The 25097-nt window shown below is 43.4% G+C and overlaps 1 protein-coding gene across 7 annotated transcripts in view; it reads left to right on the top strand.

The window, feature by feature from the left end:
- Positions 1 to 25097, top strand: part of MYH10 (myosin heavy chain 10) — a 134389-nt gene that overhangs the window by 23028 nt on the left and 86264 nt on the right. For all 7 annotated transcript variants that reach the window (XM_060290956.1, XM_030861445.3, XM_060290958.2 and 4 more), the window contains exon 4: positions 11471 to 11498. In XM_060290956.1, the coding sequence (XP_060146939.1) occupies positions 11471 to 11498 (28 nt within the window). The remainder of the gene's footprint in view (positions 1 to 11470; positions 11499 to 25097) is intronic.

Here is a 25097-nt window from a genome sequence, read left to right as displayed (position 1 = left end):
CTGAGATGCTGGTTAATGATAGAGGTTGGCCAGGCGTCAGGGTGTGCACCAAGGGGTTTGTGCCCTTTCCAACATTCTAATCAACATACTTGAAGACATAGGATGCATGCCTGTAAAATTTATAGATGACATGAAACTGGGAGGAAAAAGAAATACATTTGATGAATAGAAACAGAGTTTTTAAAAGCTCTTGACAGGTTGAATGGTGAATTGACTCTAGTTAAGAGGGATAAATGTTAATGCCCCACTACTGGGTTTCCAAACCAACTGTATGAATACAGAATGAGGAAGATGTGGCTTACCAGTATATGGTATTATTAATATCATCTCTAATGCTAGAATGAACCTGTATTGAATATTATTTTGTGCCAGGCACTGGGCTAAATGCTTTATGTGTATTATTTAATCCACAACAATCCTATAAAGTAAATAGAATTACTGTCCCTATTTTGCTGAGGCACAAAAAGTTAAATAACTTGACCAAGAAAATGTAAATAGTAAGAGGTATATGAACGAGGATTCAAAACCAAGGCAACGTGACACATTCTTATCCACAATCAAACTGCCACGTGAACGTTAAAAGAATTAGTTGATAGTTTTGATTATGTAATAATTTAAAACAGACAATAAAAAACAAAAAAAACACCCCACTCTAACCAATTCTGCTGTATTTTGTTCTATAGGTAGGGGGCTACCTGCTGATATAGGGTACAACACAGTCGGGTGGGACGTCTGCTAGAGCAGTCAGACAACAGTCAACAACAGCAACTGCTCATGAAGCTCAGACCAGCTACCGATGCTTATCCATCTAGGTTTTCAATTACAGTCGTGAGCAAATAGCTAAACGTCAGTGGGCCTACGAAGAGGACCTGTAGCTTGACGGGACCATGTGGAGGATTCAGAGCAGATGGTCCTACTGAACAGAGTTTGGTTTTTTAACACAAAAAAACAGAAGAGAGCTTACTTTTTTCCCTTAACTTTAGATTCTAGGGGATATTGCATCAATAAAATGCAGAGGGACTTCCCCGGTGGTCCAGTGGTTAAGACTCCGTGCTCCCAGTGCAGGGGGCATGGGTTCGATCCCTGGTTAGGGAATGAAGATCACAACGTGCCGCGTGGCACGGCCCCCCCCCCCAAAAGCAACCAGTGGGACTTTGGAAAAAAAAAAATGCAGAGTGTGCCTGGCACATAGTAGTTGTTCAAGAAATATTCATTGACTGCATGCGTGAAAGTAGAGTTCTTGGACATATACTTGCTTGCAAAAGTCATCAACTCTGAAAGCATGGGATAGCAGAATTGACATAATTGGACTAAAGCAATGAATTGGAAGACCGACTCAAGGAGTTCTTCCGGAATACACAGCAAAAAGAAACTGATGGAAATTATGGCAGAAAGAGTAGGAAACGTGGTATAGACTCTCCATATCTGTAGACTCTCAGGGGCCATGAGAGAAGTGATATTTTTGAAAAAGTTCACCAGAGCTGAAGAAGGACTTGAGTCTTGAAGCTGAGAGGGTCCCCTAGTGCCAGGCAGGAACCTTGAAAGGAGACACATGCCTGGTCTAACGCAGCGTGGTGTGGATAGGGCGACATCAGGTGATCTCGGTGGAGAGGGCGTCAGTGGGCTCAGACTTCTCATTCGCAGTCCTGCGTGTTAGAAACTGAACGCAGCACACTGAGACCTGTGCCCGGTAGGTAATCACGCGAGGGGACCTAAGGCCATTACTATTCCAGGCTCCCCCAGCACCCCGTGTGCGCCTCGTCCTCTGCCCCTCCCCGTGGCCGTCCACCCCAGCCAGCTTCCACTCAGTAGCAGCCAACACGGCCACCCACCTTCTGTTGACCTAGACGGATGTAAAGGCAAATTTTGCTGTTAACAGTAGTTGCGGGGCGGGGGGGGGCCCCATGCGTATCTAAGACCTGAGATTCTACCTTCTTCCTGGAGTCTTAGAATGAAATCCACATCTCCTTGTTCTTTTATTTCCCGGTCACATCTTCGTTTTCCGTAATGCTCTCTTTTCATTTCTGCCTCAGGTAACTCCCACTCTGTGATGTGCAAACTTCCCTATGTGTTCAATGTCTTCGTCAAGTGTTTTCTTTTCCTCCGGGCTTTAACTGAAACTTGGCTTTCCCCTGAGTATGGGCCCTCCACTCCGATCCTATGCGCTAGGAGATGGGGTCAGTGTCCTTATTCGCAGTGCATCTGCTGGACTATTAACAAATACTCTTTACCCCTTGAAAACACTGCCCCTCCTCTGCCTGCCCCTCATCGCTTGTAGCAGCATTCTTCTGGGTCCCCCTCCTCCCTCCTCCTCCCCTCCCTCCTCCTCCCCTCCCTCCTAGTGCGTCTGTCTGGCCCCCAACACGGCTGTCGTTTCCTCCCTGCCTCAAGCCCTGCCATAACCCTGTGTTACTTCCTAGTTTTTCGTGAACAGCCAGCCCCCGGTCTCTTAATCTCCTCTTAATCTTCTTCCCTTCTGACTTACGCTGCTGACACCCTAGACTGTGCCACCTTCTGAAATGATCTTATTTTTCAAATATTTCAGAAATTCTATTGCAAAATCCTTCCGTCCTGGCAGTGCAGTCAGCAAGTCTCCTGACCATGTTCTTTGACTCCGTTTAGATCTTGGGTCCAAACGCTGTTCTCCTTTTCCCCTGTGGATTCTCAGAACTGCCTTGACTTTCTTCCTTGTGTAGTTTACATTTTATAGTCTGTCATTTCAGCGTCTTCTGTCAGTATCCTACGCCCCCTGTCCCTTTGTTCTTTCGTTACACTTATTTGGCAAAATTCTCACCCTAAGTCAGTCAAGACATTTGTCTTTTTTTAAGGCTCTTCCTTGGGTTGCTGATACCTCTGGAGTCTTCTGTTCATACAGCTGAACAGATCAATACTCCTGTTAATTTCGTGATCATGAGCCCAGACTTCACGCAGAACACTGCTTCCCTGATTGTCAATTAAGATTATAACCTCACTCTCCCTAATGATTGTCTCAAGCCCCTGCCCACTTCAGCTCCCTAGGTCCCTGCGTCCCCTTCTCCTCCCCAGCTGGTGGCTTCTTCCCCTGATCCATGGAGAAATTAGAAGCCACCAGAGAGGAGCTACCGCAGCTTCCTGAGCCAGATTTACAAACCGTCCTGTCCTGCGCCCACTCCTGTGAAGGCCGTCTTCCCAGCTCCTTCACCTCTGATGCCCATCCCATCTCTCCTAGGAATCCGTCTCAGGAAGCTCACAGTGTTGACTGTCTTCTGCTTCCCTTTTTAGAGGCTCCTAATGTTAGCGTAAAATGTGCTGAAGTTTTCCCCGTTACTTTAAAAAAGAAAATTCTCTCTTCCATCCTCTCCTTCCCTTCACAGCCATGTTTCTTGAAAGCATCTGCCGGTTGGTGGGTAGATATGGTTGGTGGTAGGAACCTGTGAAAGCGCTCCTGTTTTCTCAGGGAAAGGTGAAGCAGGGTCCCAGCTGAGAGTGAGGCGGAGGGAGCAGAGATGGGAGATTTAAGAGAGGAACAGTGTGACATAATTCTCTAGAAGACTCAGATAATACTTCCATTTATGCCGTTGACATTGTGTCACATACTTAACAGCTATTGGAAATACAGGGGAAATGTGACCCACAATTATAGAGGGAGCTTTAATGTGTTTCTCTCAGAATTTGAGATAAGTAGGGAAAAGAAAGAGTATAAAGAATGTGATCAACAGTATTTAGCAAGCTTGAATTGGAAAATGTATATACAGTACTGCTGCCCATCGAGCAGAAAACATTTACAACCTTGGCTTGTAATTTTGATGCTAAGTCACCAATAAAAATCTCAAATCAGGCCACGTTCTCTGACCACAGTGCAGTAAGACAAGGTATTAACAGATTTCCACTTGGGTTTGTTTTGTAGGAGTTTTGTTTAATGAGTTCTTCTTACTGTTTTTGCTGTTAGCCATTCATCTATATGGCTTTTTGGTAAAAGAAGAAATCAAAACTGCTATTACAGGTTCTTTAGAAGTTAACCACAACAAAATATCACATGTAAAAAATTGATGACTTAAGGCAAAAACTGCTTTAAGAAAGAATTCATAGCTATAATTTTTTTTTTTTTTGCGGTACACGGGCCTCTCACTGCTGTGGCCTCTCCCGTTGTGGAGCACAGGCTCTGGACGCGCAGGCTCAGTGGCCGTGGCTCACGGGCCCAGCCGCTCCGCGGCACGTGGGATCCTCCCGGACCGCGCACGAACCCGCGTCCCCTGCATCGGCAGGTGGACTCTCAACCACTGCGCCACCAGGGAAGCCCCTATAAATATTTTTATTAGTAAACAAAAATTTATATACAAGCCTTTTTACTCACAAGATAGATAAAAGACAACTTTATGATAATTTATTAAGCTGTATTGTCTCATGAGCTTTTCTGTGTGTCATTTCACACACACGAAAGAAGTTCTTTAAAAGTACAGCCTGGATGTTAACTTAAGACTTCTTGTGATCATTTTGCAGTATATACAAATACTGAATCATGGTGTACACCTGAAACTAATATAACGTTACATGTCAGTTATACCTCAATTTTTAAAAAAGTACAGCATGAAATGAACCTAAACAAGAGGAAAAACATAAAGTTGTTAAGTAAAACTTGAACTGGTTCCACAAAAAGACCGTAAAATAGACAAACAATTTGGCAAGTGTGACTAAGAGAGAACCACCAGGAAGAATAAAGGTTTTATAACACTATAAACAGAGACAAAATTGACTCAAAATAAGGTGGAAAACTTAGAACAATGCCAGTGGGAGAAATGGTAAAGATTGTCAGAGGTTTTACCTTTATGTCTCAACGACACAAGGCCCAGATAATTTTAGTGGTGAAGTCTGTCAGATCTCAAGGACTAGCTAATTCCTGTGTTATCTAAATGGTTTTAGACCATTAAACAATGCAGAAGCGTCTGGATAACATCAAGATCAGAAATTGTCAAAGAACTTTGAATGCTTAAATTACTTTTTACTTTTTGTTAAAAAGTAATACGTGAAGATAGTTGAAACAAGCAAACACACCGTATACAGCAAGGCTTACATTATTGAAAAAGAAACAAGAGATACCTGTCCTACCCCTGCCCATTCTGGATTTCCTCTTTAGAGAAAACCATATTTTAATCTGTTTCTTGTATATGTATATATTTCTAAGTAACAGGCTTGTGATAGTCTTTCTTTCTTTCTTTTTTAACTTCCAGTGTTTTCTATAGACTTCCTATTATGACAGAAGAGTTTTTAACTGCCCGCCCCCATCTTCCTGATAGGAGTCCAATCAACATTTTTTGGCATTTTAGTATTCAGCATTTAAACTATTCCTCCTATGATCACATTTCCTTTCTTACACAATTTGCTGTTTTCCCTGGGGTTAGTAATTTTCCTATTTGGGGGGAACAGAGTAGTTCTGCAGTTGCTACATTGATTTGACAGAACTACAAGTCTTCTTTCAATACGTAGACAAGTATCCCATAATTTATCAGTGTCTTTCCTCCCTTGGAGGCATACCTCTGGGGACCCTTTATCCTCCAGTCTGTACTTAGCGGTCTTCAGACTTGCCTTTGCCTGCGCTCTGGAAATTCCTTGCTTCTTTCTGTGGACTGCTGGATCAAAGGGTATGTGTGTTTTGAGGGTATGTGTGTTTTGTGTGTGCGTGTGTTTTATTTTTGGCCTCGCCTTGCGGCATGCGGGAGCTTAGTTCCCCGACCAGCAATCAAACCCGTGCCCCCTGCAGTGGAAGCACGGAATCCTAACCACTGGACCACCAGGGAAGTCCTCCTTGCTTCTTTCCGTAGTTGTATTTCTTAATTTATGGATTCCATACGCTGTTGTTTTGGATGGAGAATAACCTCCAGTAGCTTCCTGAGAAACAATGGAAATAACCAGTTGTTCTACGAATAAGTAATTCCTTAAAAGGATGGCTCATTTATATAGTGGGATCCTGAGCAGCAGTCTTGAAATGATGTCTGACACACCAAGGGATGTCCTAGTATAATAAGCACATATACTACCCCTCTCTTGCTTTAAGAATAAGTTTTTTGAGACTAGGACTGATATACCTCAAAATGTGAACCTTTAAAATGTAGGTTAAAGGATTCTTTTTGAAAAATGTTGAAACTGGATACAAGTTTCTTACATTAGGAGAAAGAAAAGCAAGGAAAACAAACCATCGTTTAAAAGGAACATCAAGGAAGGCTTCCAAAGGTCAGAAAACAGGTTAACACCAAATACAGCGGCAAATATAAATACTTTTAACCCCCTGTAAATAACAGAGCCTAATATAATCATATGCGCCTTACAAGAGAGACATCTCAAAGTAGAAAAGGAATAGCAGTGCGGTGATGGGCATTTCCTCGGCCAAATGGGTACAAAAAGGGAGCACCAATTAAAGTCATCTCAAGTATAAAGTAGACGTCACAGCAGAAACAGGGACAAAGGGCATTATTTTATGCCAGGAAAAGGAATGTTTTATAATGAATTACAGTTGCCTTGAATCTATGTATTGAATCTTATAATGTGGGAATACAGACAGTGGGAGACAGTAACACTCCTTACCCTGAGAGGCTGTCAAATGTAGGAAAACCCTTCCAGTGATTGTGTTACAGAGAACTGTTATCTCATTGAAGATACAGGAAAATAAATAAAGACAATATCATAGTGATAAGTGCTATGAAGAAAACTAAGAGGGTACAGGCATCAGAGTGAAGGGTTAGTGAGGGGATGAAACAGGGATTTCACTGGGTGATAAGTTTAAAAATGTACTTATTCTTTAGCCAGAAATATATATGGTAGCAGTAAACAAAAATAGGCAGAACCTGAATAAGAAATTGCAGAACTTTTTTAAAGTCTTAAAGGTGGAGGCACAGCATGTTGCTGGATGGGAAAACTAATATATACAATTTTAGTAGGCATCATTTGCATACAGTAATATTCAGCCTTTTTAGTGCATAGTTTTTTGACTTTTGACAAATGCATATAGTTGTGTAACGACAATCAAGGTATAGAACAGTTCTATCTTCCCCCCAAATTTCTACACTCTCCTTAGGGTAATTCCCTCCCCTCTAGTCCATGGCAACCACTGATTTTTTTTTTCCTTTGTCACTATAGTTTTGCCTTTTCCAGAACATCATGTAATCGTACACAAGTTAGCCTTTTGAGGGTGGCTTCTTTCACTAACATAGTACATTTGAGCGTCATCCACCAATACTTCACTCCTTTTTAGTTCTGAGTAGTATTCCATTGGATGCATGTTCCACAGTTTATTTATTCGCTTACCATTCGAAGGGCATTTAGATGGTTTCCAGTTCTTGGCAGTAAAGACACTAGAAACATTTGTATACAGGTTTTTTGAGTGTAAGTTTTCATTTCACTTGGCTCAATACCTAGGAGTAGGATTGCTCGGTCACGTGGTAGGTGTATGTTTAACTTTATAAGAAATTACCAAACTTTTTCCAAATGGCTGGGCCATTTTTCAACCTTACTAGCAATGGATGGAGAGTTCCAGTTCTGCATCCTGCCAGCACTTGGTATTGTCAGTTTTTTATTAAACTGTAGTCTCTCTGATAAGTGTGTAGTGATATTTCATTGTGGTCTTAAATTGCATTTCCCTAGTGACTAATGATATTAAGCATCTTTTGATGTGCTTATGCCACCTGTATGTCTTCTTTGGTGAAGTGTCCAAATCTTTTGACCGTTTAAAAAAATTGGATGGTTTGTTTTCTTATTACTCTTTTTCTTTTTTTTGCGGTACGCGGGCCCCTCACTGCTGCAGCCCCTCCCGTTGCGGAGCACAGGCTCCGGACGCGCAGGCCCAGTGGCCATGGCTCACGGGCCCAGCCGCTCCACAGCACAAACCCGCGTCCCCCGCATCGGCAGGCGGACTCCCAACCACTGCGCCACCAGGGAAGCCCTTATTACTCATTTTTGAGAATTCTTTGTCCTTTTTAGTTACAAGTCCTTTATTGGGTAAGTGATTTGCAATTTTCTCCCACTCCATCTGTGATCCATCTTGAGTTAATTTTCATGTATGGTGCAAGGTATGGATTGAAGGTCATCGTTTTGCTTGTGGATATCCAGTTGATCTTGGCACCATTTGTTGAGAAGACAATTTTTTTCTCCAGTGAATTGCCTTTTTCAGGATTCTCAGTTCCTTTGATCTGTATGTCTGTCCTTTTGCAGATATCATACTGTCTTGGTTACAATAGCCATATAGTAAATCTTGAAATCAAATATTGTATTTTCCACCATCATTCTTTAAAAATTATTTTCTCTATTCTAGTTGCTTTGTCTTTCAATATAAATTATAGAAATTCGCTTGTCATTTTCTAAAAAGGGTCCCACTCTTCACATTTTGATTGGATTGCATTGCCTCTATAGAACAATTAGAACAGCATTGACAATAGTTTTGAGTCTTCCAATCCATGAACATGGTTTATCTCTATTTATATAGATCTTTAATTTATTTCATCAGTATTTTATAGTCTTTAGTATATAGATCTTGCACATACTTTGTTAGATTTATATCTAAGTATAACATAGCCCTTAGTATAACTAAGCATTTCCTGTTTTTAGTAGTGTTAAATGGAACTTTAAAATTTTTAATTTCCAATTGTTCACTATTAATATATAGAAATGTTATTTTTAAAATATATATTGACATATTTTGCAACCTTGCAAAAGTCACTTATTCTGAAACGTTTTTTGGTAGATTCTTTGGGATTATCTCTATAGACGATTATGTCCTCTACAAATAGAGACATTGTTATTTCCTCCTTTTCAAGTCTCTGTTTTTAATTATTTTTCTTCTTTGTGATGTTGAATAGGTGTGAGAACAGACATCCTTGTCTTATTCCTGGTCTCGGGGACAGCATTCAGTTTTTCACCATTAAGGATGATGTTAACTGTCTGTAGGTGTTTTGTAGATGCCCTTTATCAAGTTGTTGAAGTTCCCTTGTATTCCTAGTTTGCTGAGTTTTTTGGTTTTGTTTTTACTCATGAATGGATGTTGTTTTATTGTATATCTTTTTTACATCTATTTAGGTTATTGTTTCTTCTTGAGTGAACTTTAGTAGTTTATGTCTTTTAAAGAAATTATCCCATTCATCCTAGTTGTCAAATTTTTTGGCAGAAAGTGGTTCCTAATATTTCCTTATCATCCTTTCAGTATTTCTGGGATCTATAGTGGTTTTCCCTTTCTTATTACAGATATTGGTAATTTGTGTCTTATACCTGATCATTTTGTCTAGAGGTTTATCAGTTTCATCGATCTCAAAGAACCAGCATTTGATCACTTGTTTTTTTTTTTTCCTGTTTCCCATTTCATTGATTTCTGTTCCTTATCATTTTTTCTTCTACTTATTTTGCGTTTAATTTGTGCTTTTCTAGTTTTTTAAGGTAGGAGCTGAGGTGACTGATTTGAAACCTTTTTCACTGTTGAAAATATGATTTAATTCAACATGGATTTATTGAGTACCTCCGTATGTGTTTTTTGAAAGGTGCTTTGGAAAATAACTGAGCTATCAAATGAGTCTCTACTCTTTTTAGAAGGCTAGTTGCATTTTTGAACATGAAGTTATTTCCCTTAAATGTCACTATAAAGCTGTGTCTGGTTATATTTATAGGTTTTTAGAGTATAAAGTTCATTGTAAACTATGAAGTGGAGTTCTATAGACGTTGCTCAGACCAGGAGAATTTGGGGTGTGAGGGTTCATGTTTAGAGTGAATAATATGCAAAAACTTGGTAAAATCCTAGTTTTATAGGTGAAGAACCCGAGACCAGCAAGGAATCAATGCCTCATTTATAGATCTGTGGGAAGTTTGTGGTGGGGCTGGAACTAGGACAGAAGATTCCAGTTCCCAGTGTCTTGCCAGTGCCCGGCCTGGCTCCTTGTACTGGGTTCTCTCAGTGGACAGGTGGCTGACTGTTAATTCTGGGAATAAAGAAGCAAGACAGTCTGTGATCTCAGGCAGCACGTGCTGGTGGGGCAGGCAGTTGGCAGTATCGTTTGTTAACTCCAGAATACTGTGGTCAAAAGAAGGAAACAGGGAGGAGCCTGAGGAAGAGGGTCTGGGGAGGCTCCTCAGAGGAGATACAGCTGAGCTGAGCACGAAGGGCAGGTGGAGGTAATCCAAGTGGTCATGGATCCGGGAAGGACATGCCAAAGAAAGGAGGTGGCGCGTCCCTGGGAAAGTGAACCAATAAAGGGGCAGACATCAACTATGTTGCCCATGGCAGCCAGAAAGAAGGAGAAAACAGTGGTTAGGAGCTATTATTAGGAATTCAATTAGACTCAAGGGGCCGGCAGTAATGTGCTCTTGCTGTAACCCAGTTTATACACAGAGTATATGAATGGGTTTGTTTCTTTTAATAATATTATATGAAAAGAGTATGACGTGGTGAAGGAACTCTTCATTTCTCTTTGATGGAGGTTATCTACGCCTGAACTACCGTGAGACCTTCATTGGGCACGTGATGGCTTTTCTGATGGAAAAGCAAGCACAGCGTAGGGAGCGACAGAAATGCTCCCTCGTGACCTCGTGACCTCAGTTCCTTTTGAGGCAGTGACAGTCTTGGTCAGGAGTGTTGAGGACACAGGCACTGGAGGCAGACAGGCCTGGGTTCTCACCTGAATCCTTGTCCCCCAGTAGCTATGTGACTGGAGGATTAACTTCCTCAAAGAACATCCTCGTCTGTAAAATAGAGATAATGATGCTCGTAAGTGATTGGAAGTCATACAACCTACACAGGTGGTTTTGTCCTTGGACTATACATGGGTTTGCATTTCACCTTTTCAGTTGAAAAATTGAGCTGAATATGAATACTTAAGTCATTCATCACTTTAAAATCATGTTCGTTTTTTTTCATCATACGTCCTTTTGTTATTTTGGGTGTATCTAACATTCTGACTTGAGACAGTGGTTAAACCTCATATAGATGTTTATCCACCTTCAATCTTCTTTTCCCACTCAGCGTTTGATACTTTGTGGGTTTTTTTCTCCTTTAAGGTCAAATTAATAATGATTCCCCTCTGGTGGTGGGTTTTCTGGAAAGGCAGTGGTTTCCAAACCTGGCCCTGCATCAGAATCACCTGGGGAACCTACTTAAAAAGGGGTTTTCAGTCCCTCCCCCTGAAGGTGGAGCTCTGTGGAGTTCATTTTTATACAGCTTCCCAGTTGACTCTGATGGGCAGCCAGGCTGGAGGGTCCAGGTTGATAAGACGTGTACGGTCATCTGAGCCTGCATTGTTACCTACCCCAGAGAATCTGGCGTTAGAATGATGAACTTGACTGGATTTAGGACTATATAATATATAATAGGGTTGGGAAGAGTTAACTTGACCTGAGAGCAGCAGAGTTACTAGTATTTTAGAGGCTATCACTGCAACTTTATTATTATATCAAATTTTTTAAAAACCAGGCAAATGGTCACTTTCTTTTTTTTGTTTGTTTGTTTTGTTTTGTTTTGTAGATCGTGAGGACCAGTCAATTCTTTGCACGTAAGTAAATGTTGAACATTCAGACTTCTTTTCGCTTCTGTTGGAAAGTAAAAGCCATTCTTTTTTTGTATGGGGGGAGGGGGAAGGGAGAGCCGTCAAGAGTTGGATGGAAACCTTGCAGTTGTTGTTTCAAGACTACAATATATAAGTTGCTTAAATTTGGTGTTACTCTTTGGTTGTCGAACTGGGCTTTTCACACATTTCATAACGTTAATCTGTGAAACTTACATCTTTAGTTTGTTTGTCCACGTGTTGACCTCTTGGACATTTGGGGAATTTACCCGCACCACCCAGGAAGCATTAATATCATGCGCCTGTGTGCAGTGTGTGAAGTGCTGGAGAGTCAGGATTGAAGAGAACCCATGGCAGGAAGCGGTCAGATTCAAATGTTAGGAAGGTCACGCTGGCCACGGCGGGGACGAGGCACGGGGAAGCGTGAACACGCGAAGACCAGGTGGGAGGCTGTTGAGTTAGCTCCGCGAGGGATGGAAGTGACTTCAGGTGGAGAGGTGGTCGTGGAGCCAGAGGAAAGTGGGTGGATCTCGGGTGGAGTTTAGTTTAGGAGACAGGCGCAGCGGGACTCGGTGATTCACACGCCCGAGAAAGGGGAGCTCAGAGAGGCTGGCGTTGTGCCAGCTTCAGGATGTAAGGAGTTCGGTGGAGGAACAGGTTCGGGGTGGAAGGCAAGGAGTTTGGTGGAGGACAGACTTTGAGGTGACTGTGGCTCTCCAGAGAGGAGCTGTCACTCGGCCGCTGGCCCCGTGAACGTGGAGTCAGAGCTGTGCCCGGAATGCAGAGCCGGCGGCCTGGGTGACGGCAGCCACGCGGTGAGTGAGGGCACCTCAGAGTGTGGGATCCCCGGGAGGGGCGACCTTCAAGGGTGGGGGAAGGGGGTGAGACGCCGCAGAGACGCCCAAGCCGTGGGCCACAGAATGGGTCAGCACGTCAGACGCCCTTGAGATTGAGTGAAATATACAGAACCACGGGTGTGGGATTTAGCGCTAGAGCAGGAGGCTGGCGGTGGTCGACTGAGGTGCACTGGGGGTGGGGAGGGAGGTCAAAGCCAGATGGCAGTTGAGGAATGACGGGGGTGGTGTGTGTGTGTGTGTGTGTGTGTGAAAAAGTTTAAAAAGGAATCAAAAAGCCAAGTGTAGGCCTGCTACTTCCACAGGACTTGAGAAAGTGAAAATTGCAGCAGTGGATTAGTGGTGAGAAATCAACTTTTGTTGTTTTCGATGGTGTGTTTAATGTGGGGGAGGTTAAATGCTGTAGAGGGAGATAGGGGCAGGGCAGAGAGAGCTGAGGGGCGCGGAGGGCACGGGGTGGGTGTTGGGCCGGGACCTGGGGGCACGCGAGGCCTCTAGAGTGACGGGGAGGCTGGGAGTTGAGAAAGTTCCCATCTCGTGGCTTCTCTCCTTCCCATGAAGAGAAACTTTGGTGTTAATAGGATGGGGGAGGGGAGAAGCAGAAACAGCTGACACTAGTCTCCCTGTTGTGTAAATTTTCTTCCAGCATTGTTTAGCCTCTGAGTTATACGAATCAATATACATTTATTTATTTTTTTAATTATTTTATTTATTTTTGGCTGTGTTGGGTCTTTGTTGCTGCGCGTGGGCTTTCTCTAGCTGTGGCGAGCCGGGGCTACTCTTCGTTGAGGTGCGCGGGCTTCTCGTTGCGGTGGCTTCTCTTGTTGGGGAGCACGGGCTCTAGAGCTCAGGCTCAGCTCAGTAGTTGTGGAGCACGACCTTAGTTGCTCCGCGACATGTAGGATCTTCCTGGATCAGGGCACGAACCCGTGTCCCCTGCATTGGCAGGCGGATTCTTAACCACTGCCACCAAGGAAGCCCCTGAATTAGCTTTTCTTAAACCACAAACCACCCCGACACTTAATGACTTGAAGCAGTTTTCCTAGCCGTTGGGTTGGGCTCAGCTGGGCCTTTGTGCTGAGCGGCGCCAGGCTGAGCTGTCTCACCTGGGACGGGGGGTGGGGAAGGGGGGAGTTGCTGGCTGGCTGGCTGGGGTGCCTTGGTTGTAGGTCCTTTAATTCTCCAGCAGGCCAGCCCTGGTTTTAACATGGTGACAGGTGCCAAGAGCAGCAGGAGAGTGAGCTCCAGTGCATAAGGGCTGTGCACACTTGCTGCCGCCCCATTCCCAAGCCAGATGTGTGGCCAAGGCCAAGGTCAGTGTGTGAAACACTAGCCAAGGGGGTAGGTACAGCAGGATGTGAAACAGTTGGGGCTGTTGCTGTGGACCGTCCACCACAAGGGTGTTGGAATGGAACCAGATTCAATCCAACCAAAGCTGGGACGGTTTTTGTAAGTGGGTGCAGATGGGGGGGTCACTGAAATGAGAGAACTGAGGACATTGGCCAGAGAGACTGTCACGATGGACCCTGCCTGGGATATGGGCAAACGAGGGGGGATTGATAGGGAGGAAGGAGTTGGGTCAGAGAACTAAAGGACAGGTCCCCCTGGGGACACCGGGGCAGAAGGAGCAGGGAGAGTGGGTGGTGTGGCTGCAGGTGATAAGCTGGGAGCACCTCAGTGTGGCCACAGGAGTGGGCAGCTGAAGCAGAGCGGGAGCGGGAGGTCATCGGGGGTGAAGGTCATTGGGGGTGAAGGTCATCAGGGTTGAAGGTATCAAGGAGCCAAGGGGCCTGAGTTGGGGGTGTGTCACTCACATGAGGAGAGGAGAGGCTTGACCACACCACACACACACACACACACACACACACACACACACACACACACGAGTGATAGTGTGAGGATGGTGGCCTCCAGTAAACCCTTCAAAAAGCTAAACTATTTCACTTAGAGGAATGTCCTTTATTCTAAGATAAGACCCTTTCCTTTTTTTTTTTTGGAATAAAAAGTGCTTTCTTTTTTGAAATGGGAATGGAGGTTTTTGTTTGTTTTTAATGATCTTACTAGCCAAAAATCCAAGTGTCAGAACAACCGTTATGGCTGTACGTGACCTCAGAGAGGCGGGGGCGAGGGGTAGAGGCTTTATAACAAGAGGGTCTGGAAGCGACATGAGGGAGAGTGAGAAGGGTGCCCCTGACTTTCTTCCTGATCGTGTACGTGTGCAGGTGTGTGATGTGGAGCGAGGCCAGCGGAGGAGGGAGTGTTCCGTGAGGACACTGAGAACGTGGGTGACTTTGCACACTGTGGAATGAGGGGCCCAGAGAGTACAGAGGAAAAGAGGGGGCGGGAGTAGGAAATAATGGGGTTTGGGATCAGGAGAAAGAAAGCACAACGTGAGAGCAGAGGAAGGACATTTGAGGCAGTGACCAAGACTGGCAGGGGTGTGAGTCCCAAGGCTCCCCTGCAGAGCTCATCTCTGGGCCGTGGTACATTGGGGAAGGGGTGGGGGGGGGGGAGCTGGGCCTTCGGGAGGCAGCAGCCTTGGCTGGTCCTTACTGGCTTCTAGGGGATTTCTAGCTCAGGTGGGCAGCCATGCAGCCAGGTGAGTTTCTAGACCCTCATCCTTGTCACAATCCCTCAGGACTTCTTAAAGAATCAGTGAACCTTCAGGCATGGGGGACAGCGGGTGAGAAATGGTGTCAGGCAATTCCACGTAATTTGGTCTTACGTGGAGCACAGGGTGTGAAGTAGGGAATAAATGCTAGTTTAAACTCAACATGCCTAAAAATTAACCTTTATTCCTACACAGACAAGATGTAGGAATATCCTCTCAATATCCTTCTTTCCAGCATCAACGCTGTGTGTTTCCAGGCTCAAGGTTTAAATCTTGCCCTGTGTTTGGACTCCCCGCTCTCTTTCATATCCCTATTTCTGGTCCTCACCTCGTTTCATATTTCCCCTGTCTTGTCCTAGCCCTGCCCAGCACCTACTATCTGGCCCATCTTGGTGGATCCTGGCTGATTTCCTTGCCTTTTAGCCTCTTTCTCCCTCCAGGGAGGAAATATACCCATCGATACAGCCAGTTGCAGCCCACACTAATTTCCCCTCATCAGGCCCTTTTTTTTTTTTTATAGACGGCAATTCATTACCTATTTAGGTCGTGTGGGTCTTGTTTTATAACTAGACAGTAAGGTAGAAACTGTGACTTACCTTCATTGCTTTTTAATTATCCCCTGAGAACCTGGCACACTGAACATACTTAGGAAATGGATAAAAATGCAAACAAAAGAATGAGTCTCTTAATTAAGTAGGAATCAAACAGGCTTAAGTACAGATTAGAAAGTTTAGAAACTAGTGAATACTGTATGTGTCTCCAAAGGGTAAAACCTTTCTGATAGCATTTTATAAAGGCATTTTATTTGGAAACTTCAAACCTATACAAAAATAGAATAGTTGGTGACCCCCATATACCTATCCCCTACTTCAGTGATTTTTTAATTTTTACATTTTCTTTACTATATTTTTTTCCTTTTTTTTAACCTTTGCTTATGCATTTCCCCAAGTTTTTATTTTAAAAAATACAAACCTGAATTTTACTGAAAAGTTGAAAGAATGGTACTTTAAGTGCCCGTATACCCTTATCTTAAATGTCAGTTCTCTTTGTACACACACAGCACTTTTTTTTTTTTTTAAACCATTTGCAAGTTGGCAGGCATTCCGACACTTTACCCCTAGGTACACGCAGGCGTTTCCTAAGAGCAAGGCATTCCCACATAACCACAGACCGTTGTCACACTGGAGAAGATTGACGATGATTCAGTGATGTCATCTCATGTACAATCCATATTCGAATTTCTATAACAGTCCTCAACATGTTTCTAATAACTTTTAAATCCTGTCAGGCTCTCAGCTTTGCATTCCTTACATCTCTTCATTTTAATTCTATATTCTAGAATAGTCTGTTCACTTTTTTGCTTTACTTACTTATTTATATTCAATTCCATTGGCTGTATTCTTCCCAAAAGTCAGTTATTTAGAACGTGATCTGCAAATGTCTTTTTAAAACTGTTTCAAAGCACTTCTGACCCTGACTTCCTGGGCATGCTGCTCTACGTGGGCCTGCTGGGCAGACACCAGCCACAAGCTCTGGGGTTCCCAGGCCACCCGTACTTCTGACTAAATAAATAGCTACACGTTTGGGGGTTGCCACTACCCGCTCAGATTCGATACTTTGCTAGAATGACAAGTCAGAGGCAGGCAAAAGAAGAGACACAGAGGCTGAGGTCTGGGGATTCCCAAAGGCACAGCTGCCATATACTCTGGTCACTTCCCTTCCAAGTGCATCAGTGTGTATTATCAACCAAGAAGCTTATCTAAGCTTCAAAGTCCAGAGTTTTTATTGGGCTTCATTACGTAGGCGTGATTGATTGAATCAGTATCCACTCCCAAGAGGTGAGGCTCATGTCACATGGTTTAAAGCCCAAACCTCTTTAAAGCCCAAATCTCAGCTTGGCCAGCCCGCATCCTGGAGCTGTTGAACTGCCCACCATGAATAACAAAGACATTCCAGGTACTTAGAGGCTCCCTCCCAGGAATCAGGAACAAGCACCAGCAATTCTTTCTTATACAGCACCGGTTAATATAAAGTCGCCACAAGAATCTAGGCACTGAAGCTCCGTGAAATGAGCGTCATAAGTGAGCTACCTTCTGCTCAGGAGCGAGAGAGGAATAGAACTTGTGTGCCGCCTGTCTGCAGTGTCACAGTAGCCGTGAGCCCGCATGCAATACGCAGGGGACCAGGTGCAGGACATGGACCTCTCCTCTCTGGGTGGTTTGGGAGCTTGGGTGACCATTTCGGTTAAGGACTGTTTGGAATGTCTGGAAGCAGGAAACTCTTGGGGGAGGGGATGACTGCTGTTGTGACAGAACCAAAGGTTAGTGGGCACTGATTTACTCATGTCACCAAAAGTGCCCATTACAGGCATGCAATTAGATGGTCACTGTCATTTTAGACTGACATTTGCGTCCATGGACAGGCTTGGATTTATGAGGTAAGTCTCCTAGCAGCTGGTTATCTCTCTGTGGACACAAAGTAGCAGTCATCAAGTACCATGTTTGTTTTCTTTTCTTTCGTTTTTTTAAAATTGAATTTTCTGAACATTTTATTATAAATATTTTCAAACGTAAAGCAAAGTTGAAAGAATTTTGCAGTCAGGATTTTGCATACCAGGTGGTATATCTACCACCTAGATTCTACCATTAATATTTTACTATACTTGCTTTATTTTTTATATATATATATATATTTTTTTTTTTTTTTTTGCGGTACGTGGGCCTCTCACTGTTGTGGCCTCTCCCATTGCGGAGCACGGGCTCCGGACGCGCAGGCTCAGCGGCCATGGCTCACGGGCCCAGCTGCTCCGCGGCATGTGGGATCGTCCCGGACGGGGGCACGAACCCGTGTCCCCTGCATCGGCAGGCAGACTCTCAACCACTGCGCCACCAGGGAAGCCTCCGCTTTATTATATATTGATCTGTTCATTGCTCTATCCATCTATCAATCCATTTTATTGTTTGTGTTGGGAGGAAAACTTTTCCAGCTTGGGTCCTGTTGTTGGGTGTCTGCAAATTGACAACAGACAAACACGAGGAAAGACGAGGGTGTATTCGCGCATGCGTGTGGGAGTGCTCAGTGATGAGTAACTTGCTGAAAACCAGAAATAAAAGGCTTAAATACTAAATTTAATAAAAGGAGGAGTGCTGTAGGAGGCTTAGGCCTTCTGGGGGAAAGTATGGAGGGTTCTATTAGGCTTTATGATGCCAGTGGACAGCTGAATTTGCACTTCCTGGTGCTAAGGGTCAGACTTCTTCTCCCAATCCGGAAACTCCCTGGGATGGGGGTCCCGTGGCAGCTGTATTTTCAGGAGGCTCTGCTTAAGGTGAGATGGCATTCCTTTCCGTGGCCGCTGATTGTTTAGATAGTTTTCAGTTTAAACTGAAAACCACTTTGATGGGCTGTTAATCCCTTCATCTGATGCATTTGTAAACGTCAGCACACTCCCCCCTAAATACTTCATACATAACGTTAACTAAAGTCCAATATTTACATCTTTATCTTTTGAGATAAAATTTACATATAATGAAATGCACAGATCTGAAGTATATAAGTGCTGAGTTATTTGTGTAACGTAAACCCCTATCAAGGTAGAGAACATTGCCTTTATGATCACCCCAGAAAGTTTCCTCCTGTATCCAGCCAATTCCTACCCTCACTTCTTTTAGCCTCACCATATTTTAATTCTTAGTAATTCTATAATAATCTACCGGTTATGATATTTAATCACAAATAGCTTTTCATGCTTATATCTATTACAAGCTACATTGTGACTTGAGAAATATGAAAATGTTAAACAAGGTATCCCAGACTTAAGAAAATATGATATGTTCCCTGGTGCCTTTGAGGATCCACCAAATAAAGAACTCTAGGAGTATGTAACCTGGGTCTTCTTTCCCCGCCCCCCGCGGTACACGGGCCTCTCACTGTGTGGCCTCTCCCGTTGCGGAGCACAGGCTCCGGACGCGCAGGCTCAGCGGCCATGGCTCACGGGCCCAGCCGCTCCGCAGCATGTGGGATCTTCCCGGACCGGGGCACGAACCCGTGTCCCCTGCATCGGCAGGCGGACTCTCAACCACTGCACCACCAGGGAAGCCCAGGTCTTCTTAAGTTTAGTACACAGCTGAGCTAATTAAGATTTCTGTATGAGAATAACTAGTCAGTTTTATTTAGTAGTTATTTTATATTAAGTACCTATGTTTGCAAAGGTATCACAAAGAGAAAATACATTTGGAAGCACCATTTTTTAAAAAAACCAGTACTTAAGTAGTTTGACAGCTCCTGTTTAAGCTCTACTTTTTTAGTCATTTACTCTCTAATTTACTTTTCCCCCAAAAGGATGAACTTGTAAATTACCCTCTGGCCTCATCTGAGTACAGCTCCCCAACTAGCCTTTACTTCTGCAGACTCAGGCCAGGCAGTGTGAGCTCTCCCACTTATGACCAAGCAGGTGGCTTGGATCCTTTATTCTAGTATCCCGGCAAGGACTTCCTTGATTATGGGAGAGCACCCAATGTAATTGGAAGTGAAATCCTGTTAAGAGTGTAATCCTTATGTTGACTTCCCTTCTCATTATAATTAAAATTCACAGTCACCCTTGGTGAAGAAGTTACTCTGTTCTCTAAGCCCCCTTTTAAAGAATACTCTGCTTACATTTTATGACTCTAACTGCTGGTTAACTCTAGTTTTTCTCCTTTTAAGTGTGTTTGTATATAATGTAACAATTGTATTATAAAACAATGGTTGCTTCATATCAGTCTTCTATCAGGATGTGACAGTAGATTTTTTGTTGTTGTTAAGGAATTTTATGTCCTATACAAATATTACATTAAGTGGTAATGATAAGCCATCCTGGATTTCAAACAGTTAGTTGATTCTTGCTATAAGTAACATACCTGAAAAGTTTTAAGTTACCCAAATCCATAGAATTGATTAAATAGCTAAGGCAACCTTGAAATAGACGCCATAAATGTAGTCATCTGATCTTGACAAAGGATCAAAGGCAATACGATGGAGCAAAGATTGTCTCTTTAACAAACGATGCTGGAAGAACTGGACATCCACGTGCAAAAAGAAAAAAAAGAATCTAGACACAGATCTTATACCCTTCACAAAAATGAACTCAAAATGGATCAGAGACCTAAGTGTAAAATGAAAAACCATAAAACTTCTAGAAGATAACATAAGAGAAAACCCAGATGACCTTGGGTGTGGTAATGCCTTTTGTGGTACAAAACCAAAGACATCTATGAAAGAAATAATTGATAAGCTAGACTTCATTAAAATTAAAAACTTCTGCTCTGCAAAAGACAATGTCAAGAGATCAAGAAGATACGCCAGACACGACTGGTAAAGGACTGTTATCCAAAATATGCAGAGAACTCTTAAAAGACTCAACTGTAGGAAAACAACCCAATTAAAGAATGGTCCCAAGACCTTAGCAGACACCAAAGAAGATACACAGATGGCAAAGGAGCACCTGAAAAGATGTTCCACATCATGTCACCACTACACACCTGCTAGACTGGCCAAAATCTGGAACACTGTCAGCATCGAATGCTGCTGAAGATGTGAAGCAACAGGAACCCTCACTAGCTGCTGGTGGGAATGCAGAATGGCGCAGCCACTTTTGAAGACAGGTTGGCGGTTTCTTACAAAACTAAACGTACTCTTACGATACGATCCAGCAATCAGGCAGCTTGATATTTTCCCAAAGGATTAAAAACTTATATCTACACCAAAACCTGCACTTGAAAGTTTATAGCAGCTTTGTTCATAATTGTCAAAACTCGGAAGCAACCAGGATGTCCTTCAGTAGGTAAATGGATAAATAAACTGTGGTACATCCAGACAACGGAGTATTATTCAGTGCTGAAAAGAAATGAGCTATCAAGCTATGAAAAGACATGGAGGAGCCCTAAGTGCACATCACTAAGTGAAAGAAGCCAATCTGAGAAGGCTACGTACCGTATGAGTCCAGCTAGATGACATTCTGGAAAAGGCAAAACCATGAAGATAGTAAGCATCAATAGATCGGTGGTTGCCAGGGGAGTGGGGGGCGGAGGGGAGTTGAATAGGCAGAGCACAGAGGATTTTTAGGGAAGTGAAAATATTCTGTGTGATACTGTAATAGTAGATACAAGGCATTATACACTTGTCCAGACCCCACAGAACACCCAGGGTGAACCCTAATGTAAACTATGAACTTAGGGCTCATCCTACGTAAAAAAATGTACCACTCTGGTGACCGATGTTGATCACAGAGGAGGCTGTGTGCGGGGGTGCAGGGGTTACAAGGGAACTCTCTGTACCTTCCTCTCGATCGTGCTGTAAACCTAAAATTGCTCTAAAAAAAATAGTCTTAAAAAAAATAGTGAAGGCAACAAAAAGTGTGTTGTAGTTAGAAAACCATTGTGTTGTTGGATAGGTTTTTTTGTTTTGTTTTTTGGGGTTTGTCCCAGCTCTACCATGACCCTAGGTCAGACAGTGAGCTTCTCTAGACCTCAGTTTGCTTTTCTAATGACTCTTTGCTTTATGTGTCCTTAAGTCTTAAAACGTGGGGGGTTTTAGATCATTGTGGCTGCATCTCAGTGATAGCTATATTATGGGGAACGAGTATGCAAATCAACTTGTAAATAGAAGTCTAAAATGTTCCAGGCAAATGTTGCAGAAAAAGGAACGAACATCTTTGCAAATGTTATCTCCATGGGTCTTTGCAATACCCCTGTTATCTCCATTCACATACCACGGCTGACACTAGCTGGTATTAGTGTTTAATAGAAGACTTGAACCCAAGTCTGTCTCGATGTTCCTAGTAAGCTGCTTTCTAATAGAACGGAGTTTTGAAACTGTAGGAAGTCACTGAGTAGTGCTATATATATATATGTATATTTATATGTTTATGTAAAATATGTATTTTTCTAATTGAGGTTATCTAAAGCAAGAACTTCAGGCAAAGAGTGTTTTTGAAGCTAGACTGAATTTGCTGTTCCAAATATCCAGAGAGAATAAGAACAAAACCAATTAAGATCTGGGAAAGGAGGGTTCTCTTTGGGGAAATACCCACAGTCCAGAAGGGATTCGGAGAAAGATCTCGGAACTGATCATGCGTTAACCGTCTGCATCAGTGCTTCTCACCACTGTGGTTTTTTATGTTATTGTTTGGATCGCACATTGCTTTGAGAAGCCAGTGAAAGCCACAGATCTCTCTAGAAAACACAAACCCCTTCAGGTTAGAAACTCCTGATCTTTTACATCCTGTATGTGCTGCAACAGACAACAGGGCACCCCACCCAGCAGGCTGCTTGCTCTGTTCTCCCGTTAACCTTGCACTTGTGCCCCAGAGACCAGCAATGAAACAAGCAGTCCTTTACAGTATAGAACTACTGCATTGGTAGATCTTGTCTCGTTGGTGGAAATGAGGTCAGATTCCCTTTGTCTTCTTCACTCGTTGAGGGCTTGGCCTGTTGTTACCTTTGAGGATTCTCCTCATTTTCTTCAAGAGGAGTCTGCTGAGCTTTCTTTGTGGTTCCCTTGACCGTTTACTTTTTTAAAAATATATATTTATTTATTTTTGGCTGTGTTGGGTCTTCGTTGCTGCGCGGGGGCTTTCTCTAGTTGCAGTGAGCAGGCGCTACTCTTCGTTGCGGCGCGCGGGCTTCTCATTGCGGTGGCTTCTCTTGTTGCAGAGCATGGGCTCTAGGTGCGTGGGCTTCGGTCGTTGTGGTGCACGGGCTTAGTTGCTCCGCAGCCTGTGGGATCTTCCTGGACCAGGGATCGAACCCGTGTCCCCTGCATTGGCAGGCGGATTCTTAACCACTGCGCCCCCAGGGGAGCTCTGCCCATTTACTTTTTTTCAAGCTGCTTTATTTCCCCCTTTTCCATCTGGGACAGATGTGCCATTTCCCCTTAAAAAAACTTTTCTAAGAATTATATTCCTTTGATCCTGCCACGTCTTTCATAGTCAAATCAGAGGTTATCACCTTTTTACTTATGTCAATTTCTTTATCATCACTGTTGACCATTGTCATAGTTGTTACCACTACTGACATTTATGGAGAAACTTCTGGCTGGGTGCCATGCTGTGCTGTTTACATGCATTATCTCAGTCCTTTGAAGTAACCGGATCTCATTTTAAAGGAGTATAAACTGAGGCTCAGAGAGCCCAGTAACTTGCCCAAAGCCCCATAAGCTAGGAAGTGGTAGATGGGATTTGAATCTAAGTAGGTCACCAGGACACCATGGCCCACTTCTTAACCACTTTACTAACACTATAGAGAGTTTAGTAATTCAAATTCCCTCCTATGTGGTGGGTGAACAGCTGAGTGGACAATAATGGGTAATGTTTACTGACTACTAATTATAAGCTTTAGATGGACTGTATTTTTTTCCTTCACAATAACCTTACGTGTCAGAAGCTATTATCCCCATTTTGAGGCGAGAGTATAAAGCTGTCTCGCCTCTTGGGACCTCAGCCGTAAGGTATTGGAATACATCTGTCTTTGAAGCCATATTTTCTATTAGCCAGAGGTACCTTAGACCTGAAATATGGAAAATGTAGCAGAGTTCATAGGTGGTTGTCAAGTACAGCCAAGTAAGTGTGACAGATGGGGGCAAAAAATGCTTCCAGGACACACTGAAGCATGTCCAGTTGAGAGGGGTTAGCTGAGAAACCTCAGAGGCGAACCAAGCTGACGAGTACCGATCACAGCTGTTTCCAAGACAAGTCATCCCCAGGCTCTATGAGGCTCATTTCTTGATGTAATGAAAAATTATGTTTGAAACCAACAGCCAACATCATGCTTAGCTTGAAACACTAGGCGTTTTGAATAAAGTTAAGAACAAAACAAAGAAAACCTACATCATAGCTCTTACCAAATTACACGTGAATAAAATCCAGATTCTTTCCCATGGCTCCAGGGTACATCACATCCACCCCTTCCCACCTCGGCAGGAGGTACTGCCACTGTCTGCCTTGCTACTTATTTATCTAAATCCTGCACTCCGGCCACCAGTTAGCGGGCCTCTCACCGCTGTGGCCCCTCCCGTTGCAGAGCAACAGGCTCCGGACGCGCAGGCTCAGCGGCCATGGCTCACGGGCCCAGCCGCTCCGCGGCATGTGGGATCCTCCCGGACCGGGGCACGAACCTGCTTCCCCTGCACCGGCAGGCGGACTCCCAACCACTGCGCCACCAGGGAAGCCCTATACCGAGCTTTTTTCTGTTTTGAGGCCTTTGCATTTGTCTTCCCATCCCCCTGGATGCTCTGCCCCAGGCCCTCTCTTGCCTGGTCCTGCTCACCTTTCAGGAGGCTCCTTCCCGCCATGGTATCTCCAGGGAGTTGTCCTTTGCTTTTCTGCCTTTTCCCTTTCAGCCGCCTCCTTGTTCCCTTTGTCGCCTCCCTCACATGTAATTATCCCATTTGTTTTTCTTGTTTACTTTAAGTCTCTGCTGATCTTGAGCTGCACAAGGACCCTGTCCACAGCTCTATCTCTAGCACTTAAAAGGATGCCTGACACATAGAAGATGATTTGCAAATATGTGTTGAATAAATGAATGAACGAAGATCATTATCTATGTACCAACGGTAGCCAGGTAGAAAATATAATGGTGGTGAAATTAATAACAGGAACAAAAAATTATCAAATAGAGCTTAGAAATAAATTTATGTAGGACGTATATTCATTTATTTAACAAATTTCAGCAAGTACCTGCTATGCTAGGCACTGTGACTTAAAAGGTGAATAAGACAAACATGGTCCTTGCCTGTTTTGAACTTAGAGAAATACAGAATTTAACTGAGACAGAGATGAAGCCATCATTTCTCTTAAAAATAGCAGGTGTATTATTTAACTCAAAATTTTGTCTGACTATTTTTATGGGGGTGGCGGGCGGGAGGAGATGGGAGAGGGATATAGCAGAACAAAATTATTTGAAGTTTATCTGAAAAAAATTAACCTCAGAGACTACTTGATTTATTTTTTAAAGACAGTGATGGGTGCTCTGGTTAGTCATACTTCCAAACTACTGCAGTGTGGTACTGGCTTTGGAATAAGTCATAAGTGTAAGGTAAAGATAACATTTCAGATCGCTGGGTAATCAGTGTCTTGGTCAACCATTGATG

The sequence above is a fragment of the Globicephala melas genome, chromosome 20, assembly GCF_963455315.2.
Source record: "Globicephala melas chromosome 20, mGloMel1.2, whole genome shotgun sequence".
NCBI lineage: Eukaryota > Metazoa > Chordata > Mammalia > Artiodactyla > Delphinidae > Globicephala > Globicephala melas.
Note: the sequence above shows the minus strand (reverse complement) of the source record. Positions and strands in the feature narration are given on the sequence as shown.